Source organism: Nothobranchius furzeri, chromosome 3 (genome assembly GCF_043380555.1).
Source record: "Nothobranchius furzeri strain GRZ-AD chromosome 3, NfurGRZ-RIMD1, whole genome shotgun sequence".
Lineage (NCBI taxonomy): Eukaryota > Metazoa > Chordata > Actinopteri > Cyprinodontiformes > Nothobranchiidae > Nothobranchius > Nothobranchius furzeri.
In genome coordinates, this window is record NC_091743.1 from 56,264,704 (window position 1) to 56,283,392 (window position 18,689).

General features: G+C 43.2%; 3 protein-coding genes across 4 annotated transcripts in view; 2 read left to right on the plus strand and 1 right to left on the minus strand.

The window, feature by feature from the left end:
• Positions 1-5,658: 5,658 nt before the first annotated feature.
• LOC107385450 (synaptoporin a) lies at positions 5,659-9,742 on the plus strand. The gene is given in 13 exon segments (XM_070549896.1): positions 5,659-5,971; positions 6,055-6,173; positions 6,175-6,248; positions 6,317-6,395; positions 6,475-6,525; positions 6,528-6,599; positions 6,667-6,808; positions 6,880-7,038; positions 7,321-7,397; positions 7,488-7,509; positions 7,512-7,677; positions 7,679-7,703; positions 7,777-9,742. Coding segments are annotated over 13 exon segments (1,344 nt in total). The 5' UTR covers positions 5,659-5,829; the 3' UTR covers positions 7,993-9,742.
• Positions 8,544-10,319, minus strand: thoc7 (THO complex 7). Its single transcript, XM_015959318.3, has 8 exons — positions 10,214-10,319; positions 9,883-10,006; positions 9,651-9,778; positions 9,265-9,351; positions 9,089-9,146; positions 8,944-9,010; positions 8,782-8,851; positions 8,544-8,709 (listed from the first exon to the last, which is right to left on the minus strand). Exons 1-8 carry the CDS (start codon positions 10,230-10,232, stop codon positions 8,648-8,650), a joined length of 615 nt encoding a protein of 204 aa, XP_015814804.1. The 5' UTR covers positions 10,233-10,319; the 3' UTR covers positions 8,544-8,647.
• A 5,456-nt stretch (positions 10,320-15,775) lies between these two features.
• LOC107385446 (ataxin-7) overlaps positions 15,776-18,689 on the plus strand; it is a 50,093-nt gene continuing 47,179 nt past the window's right edge. Inside the window, exon 1 of one of the 2 annotated variants that reach the window (XM_070549352.1) lies at positions 15,776-15,931. The gene's annotated coding sequence lies outside the window, so the exon portion shown is untranslated. The remainder of the gene's footprint in view (positions 15,932-18,689) is intronic. The other variant, XM_070549353.1, reaches the window with a different exon arrangement.

Sequence of the window (18,689 nt, forward strand, 5' to 3'; positions counted from 1 at the left end):
ATGTTTTACTGTTTTTGTGCCACTGAGCTCTTTGGGAAATGATAAAAAAATAATAAAACATGCATTTTATGTGTGAAAGTTTACACAATCTACTCTGCTCTGACACATCACTGATAGCTTATCAGGTAATCTTTTTATTCTAACAGGAAAGACGTTTTGATAATGAAGATTTCTAATTCTGATTAGCTTCAGGAATTAAACTGATATTTCTTTGAGCTGATGCTGACATGTTGTTTTTAAGAATGTCAAAATGCCCATTAAATTAAAAAAACATTCCAAATGCATTTTGCAGAATACATCGCAAAGGGTACAGTAAAAGGAAAATGTATATGCAACCGCTGCAATTTCTGTTTTCATTGATTCCTCTTTTTTTGCATAGATGCTACATAACATAACATAAATGGACATTTTCTCTTTGTGTTCAAGAAGCCACTCTTACATGACTTTCTGTGCCTCCCTGTGTCTATTTTGACATTTTAAATGTGAGATTTATGTTTGTAATGCATGTTCAGAACATTATCTGTAGTTAAAGCCCAGCAAAAAGTACACAGCAACCACAGTTATAATAGAAACATAGAAAAATGTGAGTTTGTCTTTACATAAGTGAGAGTTTGTACAACAAATGTGGAGGTGATGTATTGTAAACTCATGATCATTGGATGAAATGTGTTGTTACCTTTGATTGAATTGATCCCCTAGCAGTGTGTTTTTGACCCTGTGTCTGTGACTAGCATCTGTAATAGAGTCAGCTGAACGTTCATGTCTGTGTAATAATCTGCCACCTGTGACTTCTGTGCACAGGTCCATGAGTGTGGATGATATTTTACAGGATGTCTATCTAATAAACATGTTTAAATTTGCACCTTTGGCTCTTTTTGTCATTGTTCCAAATTCGATTTTTTATTTTTACTTCTTTTTTTTTTTTGGCCTCTAATTTACGAACTGTTCCTTAAAAAAATCTGATAGGTGATTCTATTAAAATGATTTAATTCTGTTGGTCATTACCTGATGTGACAAAAGTATTCATATTCATTACTCAGGTGGATGTATAGATACTGGAGTGTAAAAATACTTGTGTGCATTTTGAAGTATTAGAGTTTTTTTTCCTTAAAGGAGCAATTAAAAGGTGAGATAACCAAAAAACAGTCTAAATGTCTCAATCATGTTGGAAGGAAGGCTACATTGAAACAGATTTCTTTCTCAGCAGGCTGGGGGGATGCCAAATGTTCTCCTTTTAAAAGACTGGAGGGACGTATTTACTGTTTACAATCTGTGAGCCCATGAGATTGCCAAACCTGAGCAGAGCTAACGTTGCAGCGCCGGCAATTGTAATTAAACACGGGCCGGTAAAAAGCTCCAAAGTTGTTTAAAGAACCCAGTAAACAAGAGTGACCCAGAAGTGTGCTGCAGTACCCAAATTTAACCACAGGATGTAATTTTTACCTCATTTTTACAAATTGCACCTTGAAGTAAAAGTAGAAAAGTACAATAAAAGATGTGTTAATCATTCAGTTGAGGGTTTGATAGTCCTGGTGCGTTCTTTTTCACAAATAACAGAAACTGGTCAAGGTGTGTCATCAGAGAGGAGAATTACAGAGAAAAGCTGCAGGATTACTGAAGCTCATGCCTAGGGTAAGTTATGTAATAAAAATAATGTTACTCAATTTTCTGGTGTCAAGATGTGGAAAATGTAGTCAAAACTGCACCACTGGTGACCTGGCTTGCAGACAGGTGTGGCACTGCAGCTTGTGAACAGGTAGCTCCACCAGCAAGTGAAGTTCTTGATGGAAAACACCAACCCACTGAACCACTAAGATAGAAAATAATTTACAAACTGTTCCTTAACCCTCTCAGGCTCAAAATAAGTTTTGATAAAAGGACCAACAACTAAGTCCTTCAGGGGTACTTCTGAGTTAAAAAATGCTCATGAAATACGTGTGTGGACTAACCAGGTAGGTAGGTTTTAACATTGCAAATCTGCAACGCCTGCCTCCAGAGGGTTAAAAAGATTTAATTCTGTTGGTCATTACCTGATTACCTGATAACAGAAACTGGTCAAGGTGTGTCATCAGACAGGAGAATTACAGAGAAAAGCTGCAGGATTACTGAAGCTCATGCCTAGGGTATCCTGGAAACAAGTTATGTAATAAAAATAATGTGACTCAATTTTCTGGTGTCAAGATGTGGAAAATGTAGTCAAAACTGCACCGCTGGTGACCTGGCTTGCAGACAGGTGTGGCACTGCAGCTTGGGAACAACAGGTAGCTCCACCGGCAAGTGAAGCTCTTGACAGAGAACACCGTCGTTGTCTTCCTCCGCTTATCCGGGTCCGGGTCGCGGGGGCAGCATCCCAACTAGGGCTCTCCAGACCGTCCTCTCCCCGGCCATCTCCTCCAGCTCCTCCGGCAGGACCCCAAGGCGTTCCCGGACCAGATTGGAGATGTAACCTCTCCAATGTGTCCTGGGTCGACCCGGGGGCCTTCTGCCGGCAGGACATGCCCGAAACACCTCCCCAGGGAAGCGTCCAGGAGGCATCCTGACCAGATGCCCAAACCACCTCAACTGACTCCTTTCGATCCGGAGGAGCAGCGGTTCTACTCCGAATCACCCCCGAATGTCCGAGCTCCTCACCCTATCTCTAAGGCTGAGCCCGGCCACTCTACGGAGGAAACTCATTTCGGCCGCTTGTACTGTATCCGCGATCTCGTTCTTTCGGTCATTACCCAAAGCTCATGACCATAGGTGAGGATTGGGACATAGACTGACTGGTAAATCGAGAGCCTGGCTTTCTGGCTCAGCTCCCTCTTCACCACAACAGATCGGCTCAGCGTCCGCATCACTGCAGACACCAAACCAATCCGCCTGTCGATCTCCCGATCCCTCCTACCCTCACTCGTGAACAAGACCCCGAGATACTTAAACTCCTCCACTTGAGGTAGGACCTCTCTCCCGACCCAGAGTTGGCAAGCCACCCTTTTCCGGTCGAGAACCATGGTCTCAGATTTGGAGGTGCTGATCCTCATCCCAGCCGCTTCACACTCGGCCGCGAACCTACCCAGCAAGAGCTGAAGGTCAGAGCTGGATGAAGCTAGGAGGACCACATCATCCGCAAAAAGCAGAGACGAGATTCTCCTGCCATCAAACTCGACACACTCCACACCACTGCTGCGTCTAGAAATTCTGTCCATAAAGGTAATGAACAGAACCGGTGACAAAGGGCAGCCCTGGCGGAGTCCAACCCTCACCGGGAACAGGCCCAACTTACTACCGGCTATGCGGACCAAACTCACGCTCCTCTGGTAAAGGGACTGAATGGCCCTTAACAGAAAGCCACCCACCCCATACTCCTGGAGCGTACCCCGCAGGGTGCCCCGGGGGGGGGGGGGGGGGGGGGGGGCAAGCTTCAGAGACGATATAAAGGACTGTTTAGGGTTCTCGAGCAGGTGACAGATGTGCTGTACAGACTGGTACTCGTTGAGGGGGGTCCTGAGAGTGCGATTCACTTCAGCCGACTTAAGCCATGTACTTCTCTTCAAACAGTTGCAGCACCAATGGCGGTGGGGTGCCGAGAGAGAGCGGGGCAGAGAGTCTGCATCAACGGGATGCCACCTGGGAAAACACCAGCAGGGTTGATCAACAGTCTGCAGAAACGAGTGGTTCCAGTGACTCAAGTGACCCTGCCCCATCATCTCCCTGGGAAGGTTGAGGGACATGGAGCTGTGGAACAATGCGTGGTTCGTCAGAGGAGACCCTCCGCTTGGTTCAAGGATTATCACATGGATGTTTAGGACTCGCCCCCGAGTCCTTCAGGTCAAGAAGGGGGAGAGTGTGGAAGACAGAAGACGGGAGTTGACAGATTCTGGGGGTGTGGCGACTGGACGCCGGCTGGTGCTTGTCAGGTGTAATGAGGCCGGAGAGGAGAAAAGGGTGGCAGATCTACCAAGTTGTGTGTGTGGTCGACCTGTCATTGTGGCACCCGGTTCTGGGGGGTTGGGATTGTTCGCAGTTGGTTAGGACTGCCGGTGATGAAGACAGCTGAATAGGTGGGCAGTGATCCAGCACTAGGAGGGGAGCCTTAACGCCTTCTTTAGGAAGTGAGAGCTGGGAGTAGTTGGGTGCCGAGTCCACGCCGACATCTGCCGCCGCAAACTCTGGCAGCCGAACCTGAGCCGTGGACTTACCCACCGTCCTCGCAAGCTGAACCCCGGAGCGTTGGACGGTGTCAGAAGCTCATACCCCGGGGAGGGGGTCGTATTGACTAGGCCAGCTAAGTACCCACTTGCTTGATTTTATTTATGCTGAACAGCTGGTTTTATTGTGAAGAGACTCAGCTGTAGTGTTTTATTGTTGGGTGTGTTAATAAAGGATACTTTTGATAAATTGCTGCCTTCTGGTGCTGTTTTTGGGTTCTGACTGGAGAGGGTAAGATATTCTGCCCGTGCTCCCACTGAAACTTATATTACAGGTGCTTTCTGAGCTGAAGAGCTGCCCACTAGGGGGCCCATGTGGGCAGCCCAAGGAAGGGGAATAAAATAGGTCTAACAGAAAAACACCAGGGAGACATTCATTATACAGCAACTGACTCAGCTATCGAGCACAACACATACACCACTAAGATGATCCATTAAAATAATTTATTTTGGATGTGGAGTTACTCCACCCTTTCCCTTTTTTTCCGCAAGTCTATGCACCTCTCTCGTGCTCGCTTCAGCATCTCCTCAAGTATGGGGTGCGATGATTATTCATGTGCTCCAGATGCTTCTTGCTGACCCACGAACAGCCACAGTAACATTCTCAAAGTGGCGCCAGCAAAAGCAAATAACTAACAACATGCAATTGTCCGTTTCTGCTCATATTTTCTACATTCTGTCGTTTATTTGTGTCAGCCTCAGCAGAGCTCGTAACCTACACTCCAGTGATTTCACCTCTCTGTTGTGGCTGCGACACTTTGCTATTTATTTTTTGCCGTCGGTGGATCGCGTTGAGCTGCTCAGTTCAAAAGCAGCTCATGAGATGAAAAAGTCGCAAAGCCTACACTTTGTGCCCAGGGGACTTTACCATCATAATGTCACAACTTTATTTTCATTCGACATTCTGACAGGAAGACAGTGAAGTTCCATAAACAGGCAGAAAAACACCCAAAATGGAAAATATTAAAAAATAAATTGTATAATTAGATTATTTTCTTGAGAGTATCACACTGTCCCGGGGTTTTAGCACTTGTAGATGAACAGTGTATAAATCTTACTTCTCTAGTATGCCACTGTTCCAAGTCCTCCCATCTGCTCCAGCTGTGGCTCTCACTAAACAACCACTGTTGCCCTCTTGTGGTAAAAAGATAAAATAGTCAGACAAAAATCCAATTGTCTGTTCATGTTGACTGTTAAGCATCTCTTTATGTGTTCACGGTTTCATACCAAGCTGTTCGGCACAAAATAAACAAAAACTTAAATATAATTTCTGAATTATACATCTGAGTTCGAAAACAAAATAAAAAAACTTGCACAAAGAAGTGAAATTTGAATCGAGCATGTCAGTGAATGTAATGGTCAAATAAAAAAAGAGCAGAAATCTTGGTAACATCAATAGATCTGCATCCAATAGATCTACAGTAGGTCAGAAGGCCTCACTGGCCCTGAGTAACACTCATCTTTTTTATTATCAATGATGAAATGCAAAGTTTCAGGGAGAAATGAAAGGAGATACCAGACATGTATTTGCTTTGTTAACTTCGGGCAGCTATGCCAGAACTCCTCCATAATACTGATAACGTATGGCACAAGAGAAGTCACAGAAACTGGCACATAACTTAAAATTTCCTGGAAATCTATGATTAGGATGCTCATCCAGAAGTTCATCACCAAACAAGAAACCGTCAGCTTGGTGGTGGTTCCCAGCAACGTGGACATAGCCACCACAGAGGCACTGAAGATAGCTCAACAGGTGGATCCTGATGGAGAGAGGACTCTGGGTAAACGCAAGTGACTTTATAGAAGGACCCCAAAGCTCTATGATGTCTCTAGTCTTTAGGCATTCTCTTTGTCTCTCTTTAAGGGATCCTGACCAAACCTGACCTGGTGGACAAAGGCACAGAGGAGACGGTGGTGGAAATAGTCCACAACGAAATCATCCAGCTGACGAAAGGCTACATGAAATGCAGGGGTCAGAAGGAAAATCATGGAGAGGATGTCTCTGACTGAAGCTATAGAGAGGGAGAAGGCTTTCTTTAATGATCATGCATACTTAAAGTAAGATCTTAATTATTTGTATTGCATTGAACATTGAAAGTATTTCTTCATTTGAGACTTTTTTGCAGCGTTCTTTACAACGAAGGTCATGCTACTGTTCCTAAACTAGCTGAGAAACTGGCCCTTGAGCTGGTGCATCACATTGAGGTGGGTAATTATTAACTTACTTATCATCACTAGTTTGTTATCAGTCAGGTGTTTGACTCCTATTTTGTTTTGTTTAGAGAGGTCTCTGCCAAGACTGGAAGAGCAGATAGAGGAAAAAGTCAAACAGACTCTCAGGCGGAGCTGGACCGATATGGAAATGGACCGCCAACTGATGCAGCAGAGAGACTCCTCTTCCTGATCGATGTGAGCTCCCTAACTCTAGCATATCTGCCTTATTACCACTAAAACATGTAACGTGTGTGTGTTTCAGAAAGTGACCACGTTCACTCAGGGTGCCATCAGCTTGACCACAGAGGAGGAACTGAAATGTGGAAAGAGACTCAACATTTTTGCCGTGCTTAGACGAGAGTTTGGGAAATGGAAGGCTCACGTGGATTGCTCAGGAGATAACCGTCAGGATTTTATGAGAAACACATTTCACACAAATGATTATCAGCATCATTCGTGACGAATACTTTTGCAGTTAAAAAGAAAATCGAAAAAGAGGTGGAAGAATATGAGGAAATGTACCGTGGGAGAGAGCTACCGGGCTTCATCAACTACAAAACCTTTGAGGTGATGGTCAAGGAGCAGATCAAACAGCTGGAGGAGCCGGCCATCAGGAAACTTAAAGAAATTGGAGGTAAACGTGGGCCGTTCTCATTGCATGGGTGTAACGTTTGACTGGTTTTGTGATCAAGCTGGAATGAAGAACCACAGGATGGACTTTAATAAAATCTTAAGGTGATTAACCTTTGGAGTTCATCTACTGCAAGATCTGGTAATATTGACCAATTATCTGTCATTACTTTCTCAGCGTAAGATGAACTTAGTTTAAAGCTCAAGGGTGAAGGGTGGAGGACGATATGTATCCCATCAAGAGATGCTAAATCCTTATTGGTTGAGCTTGTTGATCTCTTTCTAGATGCTGTCAAGAGGATGTTCATACAGCTAGCCCAGATTAGCTTCACAGGATTTCCTAACCTTTTGAAAGCAACCAAGGTAATGATTTAATTTAGCTCATAAAGACACCTTTACAATCTTGGCCTTTGTATTTTAAGGCAAAGTTCAAATTGAGAAGTCTCTTTTTAGGCAAAGATCGAAGCCATCAAGCAGACAAGTCTTTTGCTGAGACTACGCCGAGGACTCAGTTCAAAATGGAGCTGCTGGTTTACTCCCAGGACAAGACCTACAGTAACAGCATCACTGAGAGCAAACAGGATGGAGAGAAGGGTGAAAATGAATCCTTCAGAAGATGAAACCTTATGTACTGCAATGACAATGATGCATCTTAAATCATATTACAGAGTATGTTTTAACATTATCAGAGAAAAAGCCTTCTTCAACTCAGGGTGAGCCTAACTGCTCCTTCCTCCTGCAGATTGCTAGCATGCGCCTGGCAGACCAGATCCCGCTGGTGATCCGCTACCAGATGCTGCAGGAGTCTGCCACTGAGCTGCAGAGAGAGATGCTCCAGGATAAGGAGAACATGGAGCTCTTGCTGAAGGAGGACTTTGACATTGGCAGTAAACGAGCAGCTTTGCAGAGTTGACTAAAGCACATCCTGCAGGCCCAAGCGTACCTGGTAGAGTTCTAGACCTTAAATCCCTTTTCTGTTGTAGCATGCATGATGTTGTTCTAGACTTTATGGTTCGGTTAAAACAATTTACAGGGGTTTGCAACAAAGTACATAGTGATCATTCACATAGGAAGTCAGAGGCTTTCTTTCATTGTGGTTTATTTACTACATCAGTAAATTTTGGCATTCATTTTTAAATAAATGAGCAAAACCATAATTCTTGTTACAGACGTCTTATTCTCAGAAGAATGTAATTTTGTGAACTTTAAATCAGAAACTATTTGATAGTTTGGTATGAAAAAATGATAATTTAGTATGAAAAAAATGATAATTGGGTTTAATGACACTTAGATTTTACAAGTATTCAAACTCTCACTTATAGTGCAGAAACTTCCAGAGAAAATACAGCACATATGAATGTTCAACAACTGTTCTGTCCTTGACTGACGCGTATTAAATTTCTTTTCTGATCAGAGTTTCAGTTGATTTTCTTAAAAGCCTGGAAGCTTTGGTTACATTTTTACTGAGATTATTTTAATGAAAAGAGAATATAAGAATTAAAGATATACTCCAAGATGACAGCTTTATTCAAAAATACATACAAAAAAGGATTCTTAGACAAACTAAATTTCAATTAAAAGCTGTGACTCCTTCAGTTGGGCTCTTTATGTGTTCAATCCCCATTCTCCATGGGACTCTCCTGACTGTGGTCGTCACTATCTGACTTTTCATCATCTAGGAAAGACAGGATAGACGATGAGGGCAGCTCTGACAACAGTTTGTCTGTATAACCAAGTGGCTACTTACTTTCTAGTGTCTGCTGCAGCTCCTGAATGGTAGTAAGAAGAACATGAAACTGCTTCTTCCTCAACTCCAACTAAAGAGAATGCAAACATGGCATAAAAAGTCAGTAAAAATACAACTAAATCTGATACTTTAACAACATTAGGCCGCTGTGTTTGAGTTTACCTTTGCATCTACGTTCTCTTTGATGTGAGACAGTTGCTGGAGTTCTTTATCGAGTGCCTCCAACTGCCTGGAAGGTAAAACAAAAATGAGCACTTTATTGAACATGAAGGGGAGCTTGACATGTTTTATCGATAGGCTGACTTACTGGAGTGTTTCATGTCTGTCTGGGTGTTGCTGGATTACCTTTGCTAAAGCATCATATTCTTTGGAGAGACAGAGAACAGATACTTAAAAAAAAGTTTACATCCTTTTGACAACGCACATTTGATACCACATCTGGTAATTTTTCTGTAAATACAACAGATGTTAAAATGTCCTTACCCTGGCGATTTTTTCGTATTCTCTTGGCACGCAGAATTTCTTTTTTGCATTCTGTGATCTTCTCATGTGCAGATGTGATGTTTTGTTCTGCGAGGTGCGAAAGAAAAAAGTTTGATTAGTGTTAATTGGGCGATGGTGGCACAGGAGTTAAGTGCTCGCCCCATAATCAGAAGGGTGCAGGTTCGAGCCCCGCTCAGTTGTAGCTACGATGTAGCTCATCACCACCAGTGTGTGAATGTGTGTGTAAATGTCTGATTGTGTTGTGTTGTAAAACGCCGTGGGGGGTTCCAGGACTAGAAAGCTCTATAAAATACAGGCCATTTGGCATGTATGACTAAAAGAATTAACAAAAAATTCTGTGACATTGAAAACAAAGCCGATCTTACCTATGTTTGCGTAGATCTTCTCATAATTCTCCATTTCACGAAGATTCATGTCATAAACCATCAACGTCTTTCCCATAGAAAACTCACACTGAGCCAGAGTAGCCACCATCCTCTGGTACTGAGTGAATCTACACACAAAGAGCCCAATGTTCAGCATTTCACTGCAGTTGTGTACTCGGCATTCAAGATGTTACAAGCAAAAACTGGAGACAGATATATTGCTAGCTCGTACCCTTCTTCTAGGGTCCCAGAAGGTGAGTTGCACCACTTGGTGAAGCTCTTCAGCAGCAGATTGATTCGGCGGTCATCTCCAGCTCCGTCACCGTCAATGAGAAGACGTTTTCGAATCACCTCATCTGTGGAACATGCAATAAAGCAGCTGAAGAGCGTTGAAAACATAATGCATCTATGCTAAGTGTGCTAGCTAACGTCGCTATTACAGGTAGCATTTCTGGGTATTTTTCCAGATAATAAGGCGCAATTTACAATGTTTTAAACTTAGACGAAAACAAAAGTAAAGAGTAACTTAAGTGCTGAAATTAGTTAATGATAAAGCCACAAACCATCAGTTACAGCTCCCATGTTGCTGTTTTTCTTCTTCTACTACTTCCGTTCTACTGGTACTGATTGATCTTTTGTCTTTAGGCAACTCAGACACAGCTGAGCTCGTTACTGCCTTATCTGGTAAGAGGACGTTACTGCATGTTGTGATCTTTTCGCTTCATCTTCGTTAAATAATGTGGATTTTAAGTATACAGTGATTACAGTGATTATGTGACACAGAGATTTAGTTTAAATGCAATTTAGTAATACCACTAGGTTTTTTTATCACACAATCAATTACAAATTACACAATCAAGTGATGAAATTGAATTACGGTAGAATACATTTTTCAAAGGCAAAATGAATGCTGTAATCACTTTTTGCTGTGTAAAAAAACGCCTCAATTATGTATGAGCAAAGCCCTGCTCATAAAAACAGCATATGTTGTGTTTGGTGCTGGTTTAGTGGTAGATCAGCATACAATGCTGGTCTAGCAAGATGGTTCAGCATCCAGTCACCAGCTTCCCATACTGGACAGGCATTGTACACATCTTTTAACACAAAACCCTAAACTTTTGCAGCTGTTCAAAAATAAGCACTTTCTTGACATCAAAACGTGTCTTTAAAATTCACAGACATATATGTGAAATATATGGCACATATCAAATAGGATTAGATTAGGATTAGAAAATAGCCTCTCCCTGGGCTGCCACCTTAGCGTGGTGGAGGGGTTTGAGTGCCTCAATGATCCTAGGAGCTAAGTTGTCTGAGGCTTTCTGCCTCTGGTAGGGTCACCCACGGCAAACAGGTCCTAGGTGAGGGATCAGACAAAGAGCAGCCCGAAGACCTCGTATGATGAATTATATAAATGGAAAACGTGTTGCCTCACCCGGACGTGGGTCACCGGGGTCCCCCTCTGGAGCCAGGCCTGGAGGTAGGGCACATTGGTGAGTGCCTGGTGGCTGGGCTTTCACCCACTGAGCCCGGCCGGGCACAGCCCGAAGAGGAAACGTGGGTCCCCCTTCCCATGGGCTCACCACTCGTGGGAGGGGCCAAAGGGGTCGGGTGCAGTGTGTGATGGGTGGTAGTTGAGGGCGGGGACCTTGACGGTCTGATCCTCGGCTACAGAAGCTGGCTCTTGGCACATGGAATGTCACCTCTCTGGTGGGGAAGGAGCCTGAGTTCGTGTGTGAGGTTGAGAGGTTCCAACTAGATATATTCGACTCACCTCAACGCATGGCTCTGGCTCTGGAACCAGTTTCCTTGAGAGGGGTTGGACTTTCTACCACTCTGGAGTTGCTCCCACTGAGAGGCGCCGAGCAGGGGTGCGCATACTAGTTGCCCCCCATCTTGGTGCCTGTACTTTGGAGTTTTCCCCAGTGAATGAGAGGGTAGCCTCCCTCCGCCTATGTGTGGGGGGACGGGTTCCGACTGTGGTCTGTGCTTATGCACCAAACTACAGTTCAGACTACCCACCCTTTTTGGAGACCTTGGAGAGGGTGCTAGAAAGCGCTCTTTGCAGTGACTCCCTCATTCTGCTGGGGGACTTTAACGCTCACATGGGCAATGACAGTGAGAACTGGAGAGGTGTGGTTGGGAGGAACAGCCCCCCTGATCTAAATTTGAGTGGTGTTTTGTTATTGGACTTCTGTGCCAGTCATGGATTGTCCATGATGAACACCATGTTCAGACATAAAGGTGTCCATATGTGCTCTTGGCACCAGTATACCTTAGGCCGCAGCTCGATGATCGACTTTGTTGTTGTTTCATCTGACCTGCGGCCTCATGTCTTGGACACTCGGGTGAAGAGAGGGGCGGAGCTGTCAACTGACCACTACCTGGTGGTGAGTTGGCTCAGATGGTGGGGGAGGATGCCGGTCAGACCAGGCAGGCACAAACATATCGCGAGGGTCTGCTGGGAACGTCTGGCGGAGTCTCCTGTCAGAAGGAGCTTTAAGTCCCACCTCCGAAAGAACTTCCAAAATGTTCCGGGGGAGGCGAGGGACATTGATTCTGAATGGACCCTGGGCCTCCATTGTTGAGGCGGCTGACCAGAGCTGTGGTCGCAGGATCGTCGTTGCCTGTCGTGGTGACAACCCCCAAACCGGCTGGTGGAGACCAGCGGTTAGGGATGCTGTCAAGCTGAAAAAAGAGTCTTATCAGGTCTTTTTGGCCTGTGGGACTCCAGAGGCAGCTGACAAGTACCAGCAGTCCAAGCGGAACTTAGGTGGTCGCCAAGGCAAAAACCTGGGCTTGGGGGGAGTTCGGTGAGACCATGGAGCAAGACTTCCGTACGGCTTTGAGGAGATTCTGGTCCACCATCCGGCACCTCGTGGGGGGAAATCAGTGCACTATCAACACTATCTATAGTGGGGACGGTGTGCTGCTGACCTCTACTCAGGACGTTGTGGATCGGTGGGCAGAATACTTCAAAGACCTCCTCAATCCCATCGACATGTCTTCCAGTGAGGAAGCAGAGTCTGGGGACTTTAGATTGGCCTCTCAAATCTCTGGTGCTGAGGTCCCTGAGGTGGTTAAAAAGCTCCTCTGTGGCAAGGCTCCAGGGATGGATGAGATCAGCCCGGAGTTCCTTAAGGCTCTGGATGTTGTGGGGCTGTGTTGGCTGACACGGCTCTGCAATATCGGGTGGGCATCGGGGGCAGTCCCACTGGACTGACAGACCGGGGTGGTGGTCCCCTTGTTTACAAAGGGGTACAGCAGGGTGTGTTAGTGACTTTGGCTATTTGTTTAAAGTCTCTCACTTAGTACTTTGTAAATTGATTTCTGAAAGCATTGTTTCTGTTCATTTTCAATGCAAAATCAAAATAAAGATTACTCCATCCATCCACATTACTCTGTTTATCCAGGGTCAGGTTGTGGGGGCAGTAGCCTAAGCAGGGAGGCCCAGACTTCCCTTTATCCATCTACAGTACTTAGGCAAGCTTCTCCAGGGGTATCCCATGGAGTTCCCTGGCCAGCTGTGAAACAGTCCCTTCAGCGTGTCCTGTTTTCCATTAGGCCTCCTCCCAATTGGACATGGCCGAAACACCTCACCAGGAGGCATCCTAACCAGATGCCTAAGCCACCTCAACTGGCTTCTCTCAATGTGGAGGAGCAGATCTCCTCCAAGCCCCTCCTGGATGACCAAGCTTCTCATCCTATCTCCAAGGGAGAGCCCAGACACCCTACCGAGAAAACTCATTTTGGCCACTTATATACATAACCTCATTCTTTCGGTCACTACCCAAAGCTTGTGACCATAGGTGATAGGTGATGGTAGGAACGCAGACCAATTGGTAAATGAGAGCTTTGCCTTTCAGCCCTGCTCTGTCTTCACCACAACATAAAGGTAAAATGCTTGCATCACAGCAGATGCAGCACCTAATCTCCATCTCCAACTGACCTTGCGCTCCATCTTTTCCTTACTCGTGAACAAGACCTTGAGCTAACTCCTCCACTTGGGGCAGCACCTAGTCCTAGACCTGAAGTAGGCATTCTACTCTTTCAATTCAAGACCATGGTCTCAGATTTAGATGAGCTGAATTTCATCCCAGCTGCTTCAGATCCCCTCAACAGTTTGACTGTGCCTGGAAATCCTGTCCACAGCAGTTATGAACAGAATCTGTGACAAGGGGAGGCCTCAGTGGAGGTCTAACTCACGGCAAACAAGCCCAACTTACAGCCGGCAATGACGGACCAAGCTCTGACACTGGTCACACAGGAATAGCCCACAGCCCATATCAAAGGGCCTTATACCCCATAATCCCGAAGTACCCCCCAAAGGACGCGGTCAATCACCTTCTCCAAATTCACAAAACACATGTAGATTGGTTGGGTGAACTCCCACACACTGTTGAGGACCCCCCTAAGGGTATAGAGATGGTCCAGTGTTCCACGGTCAGTACAAAAACCACATTGATCCTCCTGAATCCGAGGTTCGAATATCCGACGGTCCCTGCTCTCCAGAAACCCTGAATAGACCTTACAGTGAGGCTCAGGAGTGTGATCCCCCTGTAGTTGGAACATGCCCTGGGGTCCCCCTTTTTAAATGGGGGACCGCCAACCCAATCTGCCAGTCCATTTGAACTGCCCCCGATGTCCATGTGATATTGCGAAGCCACGTCATCCAATACAGCCCTACAACATCCAGAACCTTAAGGAACTCTGTGCGAACCTCATCCACTTCTGGGACTTTGCTACCCAAAAGCTTTTTAACCACCTCAGTGACCTCTGCCCCAGAGAGTCCCCAGGCTCTGCTTCTTCACTGGATTACTTGCTGATAGGATTGAGGAGGTTTTCGAATTGCTCTGCCCCCGATCAATTTATTATAGTGAATTCATAATTAAATGGGTAAACTAGTAGTAGCACATTCAATGTCAAAGAAAGTAAAATGTTATTATCGGGAGAGGGAAAATTATTAAGTGGTTGGCAACAGTGTTCAAGCTGATGGCCCCCTCCATAAGGCCACCACAGCTCAGCAGAACACCATTGCAGCTTCTTCTGGGGAGAAAACCACTTAGAGAAAAAACAAAGTGAACAGCTGAAATAGCAGGAAATAATACAGTTAAAGAGCAAATTGTAGAAGAAAGTAGTCGAGTGTGGAAAGTGGTCAGTATGTCCTCCAGCAGTCTAAACCTATAGCAGCATAACTACAGAGATAACCTAACCTTTTAGATGGAGGCATGTTGGAGGCAGGGCAAGGGAGAGCCGTCTTTATCGACTGTACACTGCTCCTCCCTCTACTCCCCCACTTGTCCATATCTAGGCTAACATCAGATTTTAACCATGGGCCCTATCAAATAAAATGTTTTAAGCCTAGTCTTAAAAGTATTGACTATGTACTGCTGAACAGCAGCACATCGTCCCCACTATAAACCGTGTTGCGGCCTATATCCTGGTGCCAAGAGCACAAATGGACACCTATATGCGTAATTCATAAAATTCAATAATTCCTAATGTAAATTCAAGCTCAGTTGTGTGAAGAAAATGATTACTGGCGTCACCTGAGTAAGCTACATGTTTTTTTCAGTTGAAACGAATATATGATGTACAATTACATTTACATATGAAGACTTAAAAGTGTTATGAAACAAGACGTTTTAATTTGCATAAAGACTTTTATTAGTCATGTAGGCTATCTTTTTCTCTAATTTAATGAACAGACCTTAATCTGATTTAATGCATTTAGAGGCCTATCCTGCAAGCTCCTGTTGGTGCAGTTTACTCAGTGTTCTGTTCTGACATTTACAAAAGAAAACCTGCAAATACCTCAAAAAGCACTTCTCAGTTTCGTTTAAAAATACATCATACATTGAAAATACAAGTACTGTCTATTAGGAATAAAAAATACCAACATAATGTTTGAAAAACGATAATAGTTATAATTTTTTTTATTGTTTGATGAATAATTTGCGTTGCCCTTGTTCTGTACTGAAATTATGATTAAATCTGGAATATAGTTTGTCTCATTTATTACATTACTAACATTTACCGTTATTTTTATTTCATTTTATTGCTTTCCATTGTGGTGGTGCGCGCGCCCTGGGTGATCGCGGTGACGTCACTGTCCCAGAATGCAGTCGGGTAAACAGACATGGAAGCACCAGATGAAGACCTCCTCATAGGCTGAATCCTGTATTTGTTTCTCTTCCACCGTCCTGTGTCTCATCTACTCTGTGTTTCTAATTGCTTTTTCTAAACCTGGTGTCACATTTGAAACTCCAGCATCCAGCTTGACGGTGAGACTAAAGTTCTTGTTGATCCGGTGCGGCCGCTAATGACTTGTACTGTCAGGCTTGAGCTGCTTCCTCTCTGAGGCTAACATGCTAACGTAACAGTTAGCCTTCATTGCTGTGCGGTAACACAGAGCCACATTGGAAATAGCTGTTTTTTATGCCGTAACTCCTTATAGACAATCTGTATTTTGTTTGATATTGAACTTGTAGTTAATTTAGGGCATTTATAGTTTATATAAATTAAGTATAAAAATGTAGTTATTGTGTAGTCCAGGTGTAGCAAGAAGTTGGAGCAGCGTTAGCTAATTGTGTCCTCTAGTTGCTGACCGCTCGCAGTTGTCTGTTACGATTGCTTTTGAATTTACGAAACACGGTTTCCTATGAAATTTTAATATTCTTAAAATTTTGGAACGGATTGCCTTTCACTGGGTTTTAAACAATACAGAATAACAGCCTAATCAAATTTAGGCCTTGAAATGATGGGGTGTTCACACGTTTGCATTGAAGTCCTTTTTTGGTTTTACAGCAGACACTGTAAACTCTCAACGTATTGGTATGACTTTTAAATTTAAAGTAAATGTGTTGATGTAGTTATTTTCAAATCAAAACTGGCATATTATTCACTTCAAAATGGCATTAAAGACAAAAAACTAAAACTAATCGAGATAAAATGACACCAGTTTAATACAAAAAATGAAGTGCATTGAAATTAAATAAAATTCCAAATTGAATACATTAGTTTTCCTCCTAAACTAGTCCACGGTCTCCACAGAACTATATGGAAGAGCAGAATTCCAGAACATAGATCCTACAACAGTGAAAACACTTATCACCTGTTTCATGTCTAAATGTGAGTGAAAAGACACTTTTAAATTCAAATTTCATTGAAAATATAATTTTTGGACTACCATTTTATTTTTCATTATTAAATTTTTTTGTATATATAAGTGTGGATTAAATTTGATAATAGGCATAATTTAATTTTTTTTTTGTGCTAAATCCTTGAATTTATAAATCTATTTCAAAAAGTTAAATTGTGTAAACCTAAGTCTTTTTAAAAGTCATCTGATATATATATCAATTAGAAAATATACAAAAGTTCAAAGCTTTTAAACTAATTGGTTACATAATTTTTGGAAATGATCTTTTACAGGTTTTGTTGCGTAAATATGTTTTTCCAGATTAACCTTCTTAGAGCAGTGGTGTCCAATCCTGGATCCAAATGTCCACTACTTTGCATGGTTAGGTTTTTCTGCTGCAGCACACACGTCCTCTGGTTCTGCACAAGTCCATCCATCATCCATTGATTCGTAACAAGTTTGTTGGAGCACATAAGCAAACAAAACATAGAAGATAGTAGCTCTCATGGACCAGGATTAGACACCTCTGGCTTAGGTTAGCAGTTTGAAACACGTCTAGCCATTAATTAACCGTTAATGGTTAAATAATGTTAATCAAATTAACATAATGTAATAACTGATTGAACTGAAGCTTCAATATTAGTTTCTGCATAACCGATATGGCCTAAAGGGAGAACTTAATCTGGGATTAACAGACATTTGGCAATATTTAACAGATTTTTCAGTCATAATAACAGAAAACGGCTAAGTGGTGATGGAAACAAATTCTTAGTTTTAAAAAAAATTAAAAGCTACTTTCATTCCTCCAAGAACTGACATGGATGATTTGTCTGGCAAGCCATTGTGTAAATGTGACAATGTATTCTGTATGTGTTCCCCTACATCCCCTTACAGCCCCAGGCGTGGCGCTGCGCCATGGCCGAAATTCCAGCACACAGATGCACGGAAGAGAAGCACTTTGCGCGCACAACAACCTCCCCTCACTCGCTCTCACGGACAACGCACGAAAGCTAAACGGTCTGCTAAGCAAAAATATGTGACATACAAACTAGGGCTGCAGCTATAGAATATTTTTGTAATCGAGTACTCTATCGAATCTTTTATCGATTAATCGAGTACTCTAATAAATTACTCTTTTGCGTTTTGTAAACCCTTATATCAAATAGCATGTTATAAAATATGAAAGACCTCTTGAAATGAGCAAGCAATTGCCAGTTATTCTTCAAGTTTTATTCAAATTTTGTTTTCAAAACTTCAGCACTTCAACTTTACTTCACAGTAAACAAATGCGAGCGGCTGCGGTCCAAACAGAACCAGAACCGTTCACGGCGCATGCGCATACATGGCTCGCCAGCTGTTTCCCTATTAACACACGTCCGTTTTAATTTCTACACTTTATTTTTCTCACACTAACAAGGATTGTTGAAAGCATGTTTGCCGTGGTTATGTCAAATTGTACTGATCACCAAACATTTATTTACTTCCTTTTGTTTTCCTCCGTCACTCTCATAAATACCCGTGTCCTCCTGCAGCATTCCAGAGGGACAACGGACATCAATAACAACACAGTAAAAAGTCTGACGTGTTGTAAAAACTGCTATTTTTTAGCACATTTTAAGTCCGACGTGTTGCTACCAGATGTATGGTGTGAGCTGAAACTGACTGCTACAAATGAAAAAGTCGCACAGTGCCCGCAGAATAGGGCTGCTCGATTATGGCAAAAATAATAATCACGATTATGGTGACTGAAATTGACATCACGATTATTTAGGACGATTTTTCAATTTATGTTGATTTTATTTGTTTTTATTCAGTCATAAAATTGCTCAGGGCACAATCAGGACAAAAATAAGAAACAAGATGATCACTAAAAGAACTCCTGATTCCCTGTATAAAAGACC

What these genes read in the sequence shown, in the direction of transcription:
- thoc7 (XM_015959318.3), bottom strand. An exon ending in AATACGAAAAAATCGCCAGG is followed by an intron (nt 9,147 to 9,264) that starts GTAAGGACATTT and finishes GTCTCTCCAAAG; the next exon opens with AATATGATGCTTTAGCAAAG. An exon ending in GCTGCAGCAGACACTAGAAA is followed by an intron (nt 8,710 to 8,781) that starts GTAAGTAGCCAC and finishes TGTCTTTCCTAG; the next exon opens with ATGATGAAAAGTCAGATAGT.